The 14,459-nt window shown below is 42.7% G+C and overlaps 1 protein-coding gene across 1 annotated transcript in view; it reads right to left on the bottom strand.

Moving 5' to 3' along the window:
- The window catches only part of LOC126184829 (prolyl 3-hydroxylase 1-like), a 450,484-nt gene that overhangs the window by 116,573 nt on the left and 319,452 nt on the right, over positions 1 to 14,459 (bottom strand). Inside the window, exon 5 of the mRNA XM_049927417.1 lies at positions 6,259 to 6,395. Coding sequence (XP_049783374.1) covers positions 6,259 to 6,395 — 137 coding nt within the window. The remainder of the gene's footprint in view (positions 1 to 6,258; positions 6,396 to 14,459) is intronic.

Raw genomic sequence — 14,459 nt, 5'->3', positions numbered from 1 at the left:
GCGACTTGGAGTTTATTTGGCCAGTTCGATGCTAGTGAAGGTTGTCCGGTCTCTTGCAGGCTTAAGGATTGGAAGGATGGTGGCCATCCTGACCAAGTTAAGCAATTTCCGTGTATGTCCTTACCTCTCGCTCTTCACTCTCCCCTACCGCTGGGGTTTATGGACCCAACACTCATAATTAATAGCAGTTGTTCAAACGTCATTTGCTTAAAATCTGATCAGTGAATTATGGTTAACTGTAGCTGCTTCGTGATAGTGACCGTTAACTTTTTGTAAATTCTCTATTTGGCTGTTTGCTGAATGACCGCGAGTTCAAAATTAATGGTAGCTGTTTATAGGTCTTTTCCTAAAAATATGATCAGAGAATTTTGGCTAACTGTAGCTGCTTAATCAGTGTCTGTTAATTGTATTTAAAATTTTGCATTTTTCTGTCTACTAAATTACAGTGGGTTCATAATTAATTGCATCTGTTAAAAATCTGTTTGCACTGTCTTTTACCCGGAATAAAGTGAAATTCTGTTCCCTGTCAGCAGCTAGCTGATGGTAAGTCATTTATACAGGGTGTTACAAAAAGGTACGGCCAAACTTTCAGGAAACATTCCTCACACACAAAGAAAGAAAATATGTTATGTGGACATGTGTCCGGAAACGCTTACTTTCCATGTTAGAGTCCATTTTATTACTTCTCTTCAAATCACATTAATCATGGAATGGAAACACACAGCAACAGAACGTACCAGCGTCACTTCAAACACTTTGTTACAGGAAATGTTCAAAATGTCCCCCGTTAGCGAGGATACATGCATCCACCATCCATCGCATGGAATCCCTGATGCAGCCCTGGAGAATGGCGTATTGTATCACAGCCGTCCACAATACGAGCACGAAGAGTCTCTACATTTGGTGCCGGGGTTGCGTAGACAAGAGGTTTCAAATGCCCCCATAAATGAAAGTCAAGAGGGGTGAGGTCAGGAGAGCGTGGAGGCCATGGAATTGGTCCGCCTCTTCCAATCCATCGGTCACCGAATCTGTTGTTGAGAAGCGTACGAACACTTCGACTGAAATGTGCAGGAGCTCCATCGTGCATGAACCACATGTTGTGTCTTACTTGTAAAGGCACATGTTCTAGCAGCACAGGTAGAGTATCCCGTATGAAATCATGATAACGTGCTCCATTGAGAGTAGGTGGAAGAACATGGGGTCCAATCAAGACATCACCAACAATGCCTGCCCAAACGTTCACAGAAAATCTGTGTTGATGACGTGATTGCACAATTGCGTGCGGATTCTCGTCAGCCCACACATGTTGATTGTGGAAATTTACTATTTGATCACGTTGGAATGAAGCCTCATCCGTAAAGAGAACATCTGCACTGAAATGAGGATTGAGGATTAACACATTGTTGGATGAACCATTCGCAGAAGTGTACCCGTGGAGGCCAATCAGCTGCTGACAGTGCCTGCACACGATGTACATGGTACGGAAACAACTGTTTCTCCCGTAGCACTCTCCATACAGTGACGTGGTCAACGTTACCTTGTACAGCAGCAACTTCTCTGACGCTGACATTAGGGTTATCGTCAACTGCACGAAGAATTGTCTCGTCTATTGCAGGTGTCCTCGTCGTTCTAGGTCTTCCCCAGTCGCGAGTCTGGCTCGAATGTTCCGTGCTCCCTAAGACGCCGATCAATTGCTTCGAACGTCTTCCTGTGGGGAACCTTCGTTCTGGAAATCTGTCTCGATACAAACGTACCGCGCCACGGCTATTGCCCCGTGCTAATCCATACATCAAATGGGCATCTGCCAACTCCGCATTTGTAAACATTGCACTGACGGCAAAACCACGTTCGTGATGAACACTAACCTGTTGATGCTACGTACTGATGTGCTTGATGCTAGTACTGTAGAGCAATGAGTCGCATGTCAACACAAGCACCGAAGTCAACATTACCTTCCTTCAATTGGGCCAACTGGCGGTGAATCGAGGAAGTACAGTACATACTGACGAAACTAAAATGAGCTCTAACATGGAAAGTAAGCATTTCCCGACACATGTTCACATAACATCTTTTCTTTATTTGTGTGTGAGGAATGTTTCCTGAAAGTTTGGCCGTACCTTTTTGTAACACCCTGTATTTTCCATACCCTTAACAATGACACTAATGTCATAGACATGAAGAATAAAATTAAAATCATCTGAAATATTTAACGATTTTTATTGATAAGTGGATCTAAATGTGCAGATCTAAATGTGCAGACCCGTAGCAAAGGTTTATTTTACTGATGGACTTCAAAATTTTCGCCGCTACCTTGTGGGAAGCATTATAATACGGAGTGCGAGACCCACGTAGTACTATATAGTGAAATATACACGCAGTCACGCACCAAAAACTTCCAGAACACGTATACGACGAAATACATATGTTTTGCGGCATGTGAATGGCCACATCGTTCTCACCGATCAGTAAAGATGGAGAAGCTGTGATATGTAAGGACGTGATAATTCCAGTAATTAACTGATATATAAACTGTGCGTACGTGTAATATGGGAAGAGATTATCCGTCACAGAACTTATGGTACTTAAGTATGAGATTCTGTAAAATTGTTTGATCAATATTGAGCTTCAGGGACAATGTGTGTTAACTAACGCTTACGGATAATACTTATTCTGTCTTCCGCCCATGGTTCTCAGTCCTCATAATTGTCAAGTATCTGTATGGAGTGAAAATATGTTGCTGTGTTGTTTTATAGCTCTCGATTTGTTTGTGTTTGTCAACGTGACTATCTGTCTATTCTTTCTAGCGTCTGAAATTTTTCATTGTTTTATAATAAATACTTATTTTTCGACTGAAAATGATGAGTGTAAATTACACTGGTGAGCCAAAACATTGTGACCACCTCCTTAATTGCTTGTTTCTCTGTCTTTGGAACGAAATACATATCTGATTCTGCGTATCGAGGATACGGCAGTTTGTGGGTAGGTTTGTGATGGTATGTACCATTAGGTCATGTAATTCGCGTAAATAACGGGCCACTGATCTGCGTACGTGGTGATGGTGCCCGATAGCGACCCAAATGGGTTCCATAAGAAAGCAGCAAACGAATTTGGTCGCCTGCTGTATTCCTCAAACCATTGTAGCAGGGTTCTGGCTCCGATATGTGGACAATTATACTGCTGGACGTTGTCGGGGAAGACAAATCGTTGGCTCTGAGTACTATGGGACTTAACATCTGAGGTAATCAGTCCCCTAGACTTAGAACATCCTAAACCTAATGTAAGTAGGCTGTTTAGATTTTTATATTGGCAACGGTACGTAGCGCTCTGTATGAAAATCACTGGCTATGCTGTGTGCAGTCTGTGGCGCCATATGAAACGTCCCCTTAGAAAAATTTATACACGACTGTGCTTAACCTGACACACAATATTATTTAGCGCAACGCAATCTGACTATCAAAGATCCCTGCAAAAGAATGGCCCTGAGTAACATTAAACTATACCTTTCAGAAATCACTTACCTCACAAAAATCTTCGTTACTCGAACTACTGCAATACAGCGAGCGCCACTACTGCCAGCTAAATAAAAGATTCAAACTACGGAAGGCACTAACTACTGATAGGGATAGTTAGCAAATGAAAGATATTAATAGAGAACAAACAATGTATTTACCTTAATAGTCATAATATATATAGCAGTTCATGACAAATTATAAAACTCCGCCATCTCTCTCCCCACATCCACCACTGCTGGTGGCTCACCTCCAACTGCGCAACGCTACGCGCTGTTCACATCCAGCTGCCGCTGCCTAACACTACAATGGCAGACAACAATGCAAACTAGCCACAGGCTGCACACAGCACAGCCAGTGATTTTCATACAGAGAGCGCTACATGGCGGCGGCGTTACCAATATAAGAACCTAAACAGCCTACTTACATAAAGAAAACATAAACATCCTACTTACATAGAACTGCAAGACTCTTCAATGGTGATTGTGCACCCGCCCAGTCACAACAAATGGTTGCTGGCCATCTCTACAAGGACTGCAGTGGGTCTACACCTTTGCTGACTCACCAATACCATTATTTCTACAAGGAGTACAGTGGGTCTACACCTTTGCTGACTCACCAAGACCATTATTTCTACAAGGACTACAGTGGGTCTGCATCTCTGATGACCCATCAATACCGCAATCTCTACCAGGACTACAGTGGGTCTACTCTGTGATGACCTACCTACCAATCTTCTTCAAAACGTCGAATGACTCTGCTGTGGGTTTGCTCTGTTGTGGCCCATTACCTGTCTGCATGTCAAGAGTCAGCACTGTCTTTCCGTTGGAATGACAACACTACTTCTTCACGACTGCATGGAAATCCACTACTTCCGTGTGCATTGTCTTTTACTGCTCAGACTTAGAAAAAAAAAACACTAAAATTTTACTGTGATGAACAATCTGGACTGTCTTTATGGACTGTGAGAAAATTTTAGCTTTTGACCAACATTGTATCAATAAGTGTGTGTATTGGATATCTTTGTTAGTGTAATTATAAAAAATTTTATCAAATCATTATTGGCCACTGGCCAAAAAAATTTGTAAAATTTTTTGTGGGGAGCATGGGGGCTATGTAAGTAGGCTGTTTAGATTTTTATATTGGCAACGGTACGTAGCGCTCTGTACGAAAACCACTGGCTGTGCTGTGTGCAGTCTGTGGCTAGTTTGCATTGTTGTCTGCCATTGTAGTGCTGGGCAGCGGCAGCTGGATGTGAACAGCGCGTAGCGTTGCGCAGTTAGAGGTGAGCAGCCAGCAGTGGTGGATGTGTGGAAGGAAATTGCGGAGTTTTGAAATTACATATATTACGACTTTTGATGATATTAAGGTAAATACAGTGTTTGTTCTCTATTAGAATATTTCATTTGCTAACTATCCCTATCAGTAGTTAGTGCCTTCAGTAGTTTGAATCTTTTATTTAGCTGGCAGTAGTGGCGCTCGCTGTATTGCAGTAGTTCGAGTAATGAAGATTTTTGTGAGGTAAGTGATTTCTGAAAGGTATAGTTTAATGTTAGTCAGGGCCATTCTTTTGCAGGGATCTTCGATAGTCAGATTGCGTTGCGCTAAAAACATTGTGTGTCAGTTTAAGCGCAGTCGTGTATAAATGTTCAAAGGGGACGTTTCACTAACTAACCTAAGGACATCACACACATCCATGCCCGAGGCAGGATTCGAACCTGCGACCTTAGCAGGGGCGTGCTTCCGGACTAAAGGGCCTAGAATCGCTCGGCCACCACGGACGGCTCGGGGAAGACATCAAGCTTGAATGGATGCAGGTGGTTTGCAGCTGTCAGCATGTCTTTGATTACTACCACAGGTGCCCTGCAAGTGCAGGAGAATGTCTGCCATAGCATAATACTGCTCCCACTAGCCTGAGTCCGTGGCGGGCTGCACCTTTCGAGCCGTCGTTCACCTCGATAACGGCGTTTGTGGAGACGACCAGCGGCCTAATGTAGCAAAAATGTCATTCACCCGAAGACACGTTTCCATTGATCGACGGTCGAATCCCGATGATCCCCCGCCCACTCTAATCGTAAATGGCGATAGCGTCGGGTCAACATGTGAACAGGTTGGGGTGTTGTGCTGCGGAGCTCCATGTTCAACAATGTACGATGAACGGTGTGTTCCGAAACTCTTGTGTTCTTTCGGCAGGGATACCACAGATCACCATCTGTGCTACTTTCCAGAGCAGACAAGTCTCCGAAGCCGACGTCTGTGCAGAGTTTTGGATGTCCAACCATTTAGCGCATAGTGGTAGTTTCGCCGTCCTCCTAAACCTTTCCGTAGATGCTCACAACAGTAGCACGTCAACATTCGACCATCTACGCCGTTTTCGAGATACTCGTTCACAGACTGTGCGCAATAATAATCTATCCTTTGTCAAAGTCGAATATCTCCACGTATTTAGCCATTTGCAGCCCATATCGTCGCTAGGGTGATCCCTCGTCCGTGTCTGCTCCGTTTACATACTTCTGTTACCGCGGCACGTGCCCGCAACGCCACCAATAGGCTGTGGTCGTAATGTTTTGACTTATCAGCGTATATCAGTATCTGAAATGATTCATTCTACACCTAAGCGGCATTGCAAATTAATCACAATAAAGTTTTGGAAATCTGAAAATCTACATTTTAAAGTTTTTGAGGATCGCACAGAAATTTGAATTCTTTTGTGGAAAATTATTCTATAGATACATTATGTAAAACTTACCTCCCGTGGTTTAAAAAATTCTTTTTCCACTTTTGGCAGACTGAGATAATATTTCTTATTTTGCAACATAGTCTCGTCTGCGGGACTGAAGAGCAGATAGGTAGCAACTGCCTCGCATGCTTTCTTCATATCACCAACTAGAAACAAGATCAAACATTAAAATTCACGCTTAAGAAAGAAGATAAAACTACTTATAAAATATGTAATAAGAGAAATTCTGAACTGATACTTGGGAGACTCATAACTTCTTACTCAGTACAGAAGTGACGTTACTTTTAACGTTTGTATATTTTCATTTTTAATTATGCGTGAAATTCATGTTCTTAAAGTGGTTCAGAGTTAATAGAGAAATCTGTCCTTGTTTAAGCAGCAAATTTAAAAAATCGTAACGAAACACAGTTTTGCAACATTTCTAATAAAACTTAAAATCTCATGCACAAATATAGAGTTCAAAATGAGCCATATTGAAGCAAATAGATTATGGGCGGATGCATTATCATGATGGAGATGTCAAGTTTCTGCTGTCCACAGATCCAAATGTACCGATCCAGTACTTATCACTGTCTCATTCGCAAGTTCTTGTATTGTGATACGATGTTTGCGTAAGGACCAAGAATATGTTGTTGTTGTGGTCTTCAGTCCAGAGACTGGTTTGATGCAGCTTTCCATGCTACTCTATCCTGTGCAAGCTTCTTCATCTCCCAGTACCTACTGCAACCTACATCCTTCTGAATCTGCTTAGTGTATTCATCTCTTGGTCTCCCTCTACGATTTTTACCCTCCACGCTGCCCTCCAATACTAAATTGGTGATCCCTTGATGCCTCAGAATATGTCCTACCAAGCGATCCCTTCTTCTTGTCAAGTTGTGCCACAAATGTCTCTTCTCCCCAATTCTGTTCAATACCTCCTCATTAGTTCTGTGATCTACCCATCTAATCTTCAGCATTCTTCTGCAGCACCACATTTCGAAAGCTTCTATTCTCCTTTTGTCTAAACTATTTATCGTCCACGTTTCACTTCCATACATGGCTACACTCCATACAAATACTTTCAGAAACGACTTCCTGATACTTAAGCCTATACTCGATGTTAACAAATTTCTCTTCTTCAGACACGCTTTCTTTGCCATTTGCCAGTCTACATTTTATATCCTCTCTACTTCAACCACCATTAGTTATTTTGCTCCCCAAACAGCAAAACTCGTTTACCACTTTAAGCGTCTCATTTCCTAATCTAATTCCTCAGCATCATCCGATTTAATTCGTCTACATTCCATTATCCATGAATATAAGTCTAGGGATATTAGGGCTCGTGCTGAGGCACACGGACGGCCGTTGCCCTCGCTCTGTTTGCGAGTGGAATAAGAAAGGAAAGGACTAGTAGTGGTGCGAGATATCCTCAGACATGCACCATACGGTGACTTGCGGAGTATGTACGTGGATGTACACTCCTGGAAATGGAAAAAAGAACACATTGACACCGGCGTGTCAGACCCACCATACTTGCTCCGGACACTGCGAGAGGGCTGTACAAGCAATGATCACACGCACGGCACAGCGGACACACCAGGAACCGCGGTGTTGGCCGGCGAATGGCGCTAGCTGCGCAGCATTTGTGCACCGCCGCCGTCAGTGTCAGCCAGTTTGCCGTGGCATACGGAGCTCCATCGCAGTCTTTAACACTGGTAGCATGCCGCGACAGCGTGGACGTGAACCGTATGTGCAGTTGACGGACTTTGAGCGAGGGCGTATAGTGGGCATGCGGGAGGCCGGGTGGACGTACCGCCGAATTGCTCAACACGTGGGGCGTGAGGTCTCCGATGTTGTCGCCAGTGGTCGGCGGAAGGTGCACGTGCCCGTCGACCTGGGACCGGACCGCAGCGACGCACGGATGCACGCCAAGACCGTAGGATCCTACGCAGTGCCGTAGGGGACCGCACCGCCACTTCCCAGCAAATTAGGGACACTGTTGCTCCTGGGGTATCGGCGAGGACCATTCGCAACCGTCTCCATGAAGCTGGGCTACGGTCCCGCACACCGTTAGGCCGTCTTCCGCTCACGCCCCAACATCGTGCAGCCCGCCTCCAGTGGTGTCGCGACAGGCGTGAATGGAGGGACGAATGGAGACGTGTCGTCTTCAGCGATGAGAGTCGCTTCTGCCTTGGTGCCAATGATGGTCGTATGCGTGTTTGGCGCCGTGCAGGTGAGCGCCACAATCAGGACTGCATACGACCGAGGCACACAGGGCCAACACCCGGCATCATGGTGTGGGGAGCGATCTCCTACACTGGCCGTACACCACTGGTGATCGTCGAGGGGACACTGAACAGTGCACGGTACATCCAAACCGTCATCGAACCCATCGTTCTACCGGCAAGGAAACTTGCTGTTCCAACAGGACAATGCACGTCCGCATGTATCCCGTGCCACCCAACGTGCTCTAGAAGGTGTACGTCAACTACCCTGGCCAGCAAGATCTCCGGATCTGTCCCCCATTGTGCATGTTTGGGACTGGATGAAGCGTCGTCTCACGCGGTCTGCACGTCCAGCACGAACGCTGGTCCAACTGAGGCGCCAGGTGGAAATGGCATGGCAAGCCGTTCCACAGGACTACATCCAGCATCTCTACGATCGTCTCCATGGGAGAATAACAGCCTGCATTGCTGCGAAAGGTGGATATACACTGTACTAGTGCCGACATTGTGCATGCTCTGTTGCCTGTGTCTATGTGCCTGTGGTTCTGTCAGTGTGATCATGTGATGTATCTGACCCCAGGAATGTGTCAATAAAGTTTCCCCTTCCTGGGACAATGAATTCACGGTGTTCTTATTTCAATTTCCAGGAGTGTAGTTGTAGATGTCTATGTATATGTAGACGTTGACCCTGTCATGTTGGATAGTTGTGGGTTTGACTGAATGCGGTTCGCTGTCCACTGATGTGAGGCCATTTTTATCCGTGAGTTGCTCATAGCATCGTCCCCGCAGGGCTGGTGAGTCTTGCGAATGGTTTTCACCTGGATATCGCTCCACAATTTGTTTCATCGTTTTACAACTTACTGGAATACGAAGAGCGCTCGCCACACGTCCTCACATATAGAACAGTTGCAAGCGACTGCCACTTTCTGCTGGCGGGAAAAAAATTCACGATTGCGCATGAATGTTCCCCAACGTATCTCCATTGAGGTAAGTCTCCCACGCTTCGATGAGTTACGAGGGAAAGAATACAATTCGATGCTTTTTGAACACATCTCGTATTTCGTGTTCAATGTGTTTTAGTATCTTAAAATAGTTTCCCTAATAACCTAACCACAGATAACTTGTACAATGTATGTAGTGCACCATAAATGGATTAAATCTGTTAATACAGGGAGCGATAACTTCATATAACATTTAAAAATAGTAACGACCGTGTTGTAGCTGCAGGCAATAAAAACTAATAAAATATAAAAAGAAAACTTATTAAAAAATCCAGAGGTTGGTTTACTGGGTCAGAATAAAAAAAATCGGTCAAGAAGATTGAATCTATGAGCAATATAGTCAAATGACAGTAGCGGAAAAACTGAAAGTGATGATAAAATTAAATATCGGATATCATATGGCTATTCTTAGACAATGTATTAACAACAGTAAGTAACCCACCGATAACGGAGCGCATTTTTCCCTAAATATTATACGAAGCCGATTTAAACTCTTTTATACGAGCAAATGGTTCAAGTGGCTCTGAGCACTATGAGACTTAACATCTGAGGTCATCAGTTGCCTAGAACTTAGAACTACTTAAACCTAACTAGCTTAAGGACATCACACGCATCCATGCCCGAAGCAGGATTCGAACCTGCGACCGTAGCGGTCGCGCGGTTCCAGACTGAAGCGCCTAGAACCGTTCGGCCACAACGGCCGGCCTTATACGAACAGTGACAAAGAGGAGTCAATAATGACCCAGTAGAAAACATACAGTAAATGTTTCTTCATCGTGTCTGTTACAAGTTACTATCACATAGGCTCAACTGTAGACACGATAAAGGGCAGTTACTATTCAGTGGTAGGATAACGAAAAACCGAAATTTCTCTAAAACAGAGACCGCTTGCAGGGGACCTACGTCAAGTTGGATTCACTAGGTTACAAAGAACATAAATAATGCCATAAACGTTCTGCAAAATCTACACTGACAAAAACGTGAAGAAAGACATATAACATCTCGAGATCGATGACCTACACAGATAAGGAGGGTTTCAGTGAAGATGTAAAATGAAACAATCATTCCTACAGAGCCATAACTTGCAGGAGTAGGAAATAATGAAATGAACATCCACATACAACGATGTAGGGCAACCTTTCGCATTCAGACAGTCTGAGTAGGATTACTATGTATGCTAGATTTCAGATTTATCTGACGATGGGGCTGAAACTCCGAAACCGTGGTAGTGTATAGCGACTTCTGTCGTACAAGACTTCGGTCAATAAAGAATTTTACAAATTTGGCGGACTTGTTTTCCATGAATTGTTGCAGAACAGTTGTGAATGTTCCACAAATAAAAATTTATGCTGTTAGTATGTATGTTCTGGACCATTTTTCGTCGTCTACGTCTGCATCATGGGAATCCAATGAAATCATCACTCTTATCAGTGACGTCATCGCTCTTACTGGTGATATCACCCTTATCAATGGTAAGCCACTCCCCTCCTACCTCCCCTCCTCTCTTATTATCTGCAGCCAGTTACAGTAGAGTATTATAACGGAACTACCAACGAAACATCCAAGATAGCCGGAAAAGCCCAATTGTGTTAGTGACAAATTAAAAGCCATGTCTTCCTCCTCCTGTTCCTCTTTCCTTCCTCCTCCAATCTCCAATAGAAGAGATAGAGAAGATCCAACGGAGAGCAGCGCGCTTCGTTACAGAATAATTTAGTAATCGCGAAAGCGTTACGGAGATGATAGATCTCCAGTGGAAGACTGCAGGAGAGACGCTCAGTAGCTCGGTACGGGCTTTTGTTGAAGTTTCGAGAACATACCTTCACTGAGGAGTCAAGTAGTATATTGCTCCCTCCTACGTATATCTCGCGAAGAGACCATGAGGATCAAATCAGAGAGATTAGAGCCCACACAGAGGAATACGGACAATCTTTCATTCTACGAACAATATGAGACTGGAATAGAATGGAGAACCGATAGAGATTCTCAAGGTGCCCTCCGCCACACACCGTCAGGTGGCTTGCAGAGTGTGGATGTAGATGTAGATATAGAATCACGGTGCGGCACTCCTTATGTCCACCCAATCATTGCGCAGGATTAAAAATGAAAAATCCAAGATGGCAGAAATAGCTCAATTATGGTAATGGGAAGTTAAAACTTCCTCTTCCCTTCCCCACCCCGCCCCCATTTCCAGTCAATCATAGCACGGTATTAAAAATCCAAGTTGTTGGAAATGATTAACTCTGGCTCATACTCTACCCCTTCCTCTCTGTGTCCAACCAGTCAAATGTATTAAAATGACGCGTAAAAATCGCATCAGATTACATTATTTCCGACGTACACATCGAGTCATGCCCCATCCCCCATCTTATCTAGAGCCAATAATAGGGCGGCATTAAAAATACCAGGACAGTAGAACTAACCCTATTTTCTTAGCGGGGAATTGAAAACACACTTCCACTTCACTACTCCTCGTCCGCAGCTTATTACAAGGCATTTTTAAAAATCTAATATGGTGGAATCTGAAACCCCAAGGAGTGAAAGTGTGATATTAAACTGATGGTTAAAATGGAGTTAAATTACACTATTTCTGACATACGCATCAAGTATGCCCCTTCCTTCCAGCCCTCTTATATCCAGCCAACAAAAATATCCAAGAAGATGGAAACAGACCAAGAGTGCTCTTTCCAACCAATCAGATTGTGGATTTGGAAAATGGTGCCAGCTATGCAGGAAAAGATTATGTAACGTCAACTTCAAAATCAAAGATATGTATTATTTACTTAAAAAGGTGCACAAAAACGGCATAGTGTTCCACCTCCCTCTTCTCTTCCCAAATCAGAGGCTAGTATCAAAATGATAGAGCCAGTTATAATATAGCTCCATGTGAATTATCTGAATTATTTATGAAAAAAACATCCCACACCTCTGTCTCCCCTCTCCTCCAATCAGAGCCTACTATTAAAAATGAAAGATCCAATAACAACGTAGTCCGATATGAGCTGTGCTGAAGAGTATCCTGAATTACATGTTAAAAAGTATGTCACATACCTTCCTTTCCGCTAGTCAGAGTCTACTATTACTGTTATCTGAAATAATTGTCAAAAATATGTCATAGTAACTGAATTGCATAAAAACTGACGAACTATGTTTTCATTTCTGACTTCCAAGAAAGCGAGAACGCGCTAGCTCCCACTCAAATCGGTAAATTTCATTTGAAGCTTTATAGCATTCACCATGGAATATAGAAATGAGTATATGAAACATTATCCATAAATAATTTAAAATAACAACATCTGCTTATAAAATATAAATAATGAATTAGGAATACACAGTTGCAAAAAATGAGTTTTCCTTAAATACCATCTTGTAAATCCTAAAAATGCAAAACAAAATCAACTGCTGTTTTGTATCCCAGTTTCTTAATGTTAAAAAGCGTCAAATGTTGGATCACTGTACCATGAATTGCTCTCCTTATCACCAACTGGTGTCAACATTGGTAAAAGCATTCGAAGTTCGATCCATGGAGCACACTTGGTTTACATCACCAAAGAACATTCAAATTAATTGTTTCCCATATGTATGATACTTGTCAAATGTCACACCATTCTAAAATGCCAGCATTCTTGATACAAAAAGTGTAATTTTTATGTTGATTATCTCTATGTTTTCATCAAGTTGTTTTCCACACACATCCGTCTATAAAACACGATGGAGAACTCTAACGTATGCGTCACGGGGAGGAGAAAGTGAAGATAATGTATCACTAGAAAAATATGATCGATAACAATTTGTTGCAGATGTTGGAACCTAGTTGAGGCTAAGCACAAAACGTTGTAAGGCTCAAATTAATTACTTTAGCTCATCTCTGATGCTTGTCAAACGCCACAATATTCTGAAATTCGTCAGTACTGCAGGAAAATGTAATGTTTACATTGCAACAGTATCTAAGTGCATAAAGTGTATTCTATCTGAGGACGTGTGCTCTCATCACCTAACGCTCTTTTCATCATAAATTTAGAATAGTAGAAGGGAACTGCATCACGTAGACGCACCACGACACGCACAACATGATTTTTAGGGTAAGGAAGGAAGAATGTATTCGATTTTAGGAAGGAAAAGGTGTTTTATTACGCCGTATTACTTAACTGCAGAACGACGTGCATTGATGCATTGTTTATACACACATCATGAGAGAGAGTTTCAGATGGTAACTATGAGAGATGTAAAATCTCTAAAGACAATGACTGATCTGGTATCACCAAAGTAAATGAAATTATTTATCATTTATGGTACTATATATGTGCTCTCTCACACTTTTCATTGCATTATAACTGTCTATATTACTTATTAAAATAGTTATACCACGCATATTGGCAATACTGATGAAAACTATTTGGCTAAGCAGCACTCGTAATACATACGTAAGTGTTGGTATACCTAATTCTGCCAGTACAGAAAAAGAACAACTCTATTTTAACAATAATGATTTTTTTCGGAGTTAAGAATTTAAAAAAATGTATATGAACAGTGGATTTTACATGTCGAACCTTTTCATTGATACTGAATCCATTACGACATATGTGCTCTTACAGTAGCTAAAACAGGATTCTGGCATACTGTACACGAGGAAAAGGATAGATGTCCACTTAAAGGCAAACAGCAGTCTGTCCGCGGCAAGAGTAGCTCTTCCATCTCTTCCTGGAAACAAACTTTACACAGACGAGTCTGTCAAACGCCCTTGCAATCACCTGTTGTTCAGATGACGAAGGACTTGTTGCTTTCGGGTTATCAGCTGTTACAGCTTCTTGAGGATTTGCAGGAAGGTCAGTGTATCCTTCATTGTAATTAACACGTCTTATTCTGACATTCAGTACCTACAAAATCTTTATACTTTACAAGAAATGCATGCAAACACTTGGGAAACGACTGAGCGCGTTCAATCCATGGATCGTCCGATTCTTCTCATCGTTTCAAGCCTTCAACAGCAATGGAAAAACACTGTTTG

Source organism: Schistocerca cancellata, chromosome 4, assembly GCF_023864275.1.
Source record: "Schistocerca cancellata isolate TAMUIC-IGC-003103 chromosome 4, iqSchCanc2.1, whole genome shotgun sequence".
In the NCBI taxonomy this organism is placed as follows: domain Eukaryota; kingdom Metazoa; phylum Arthropoda; class Insecta; order Orthoptera; family Acrididae; genus Schistocerca; species Schistocerca cancellata.
This window is presented reverse-complemented; position numbering and strand designations above follow the sequence as displayed.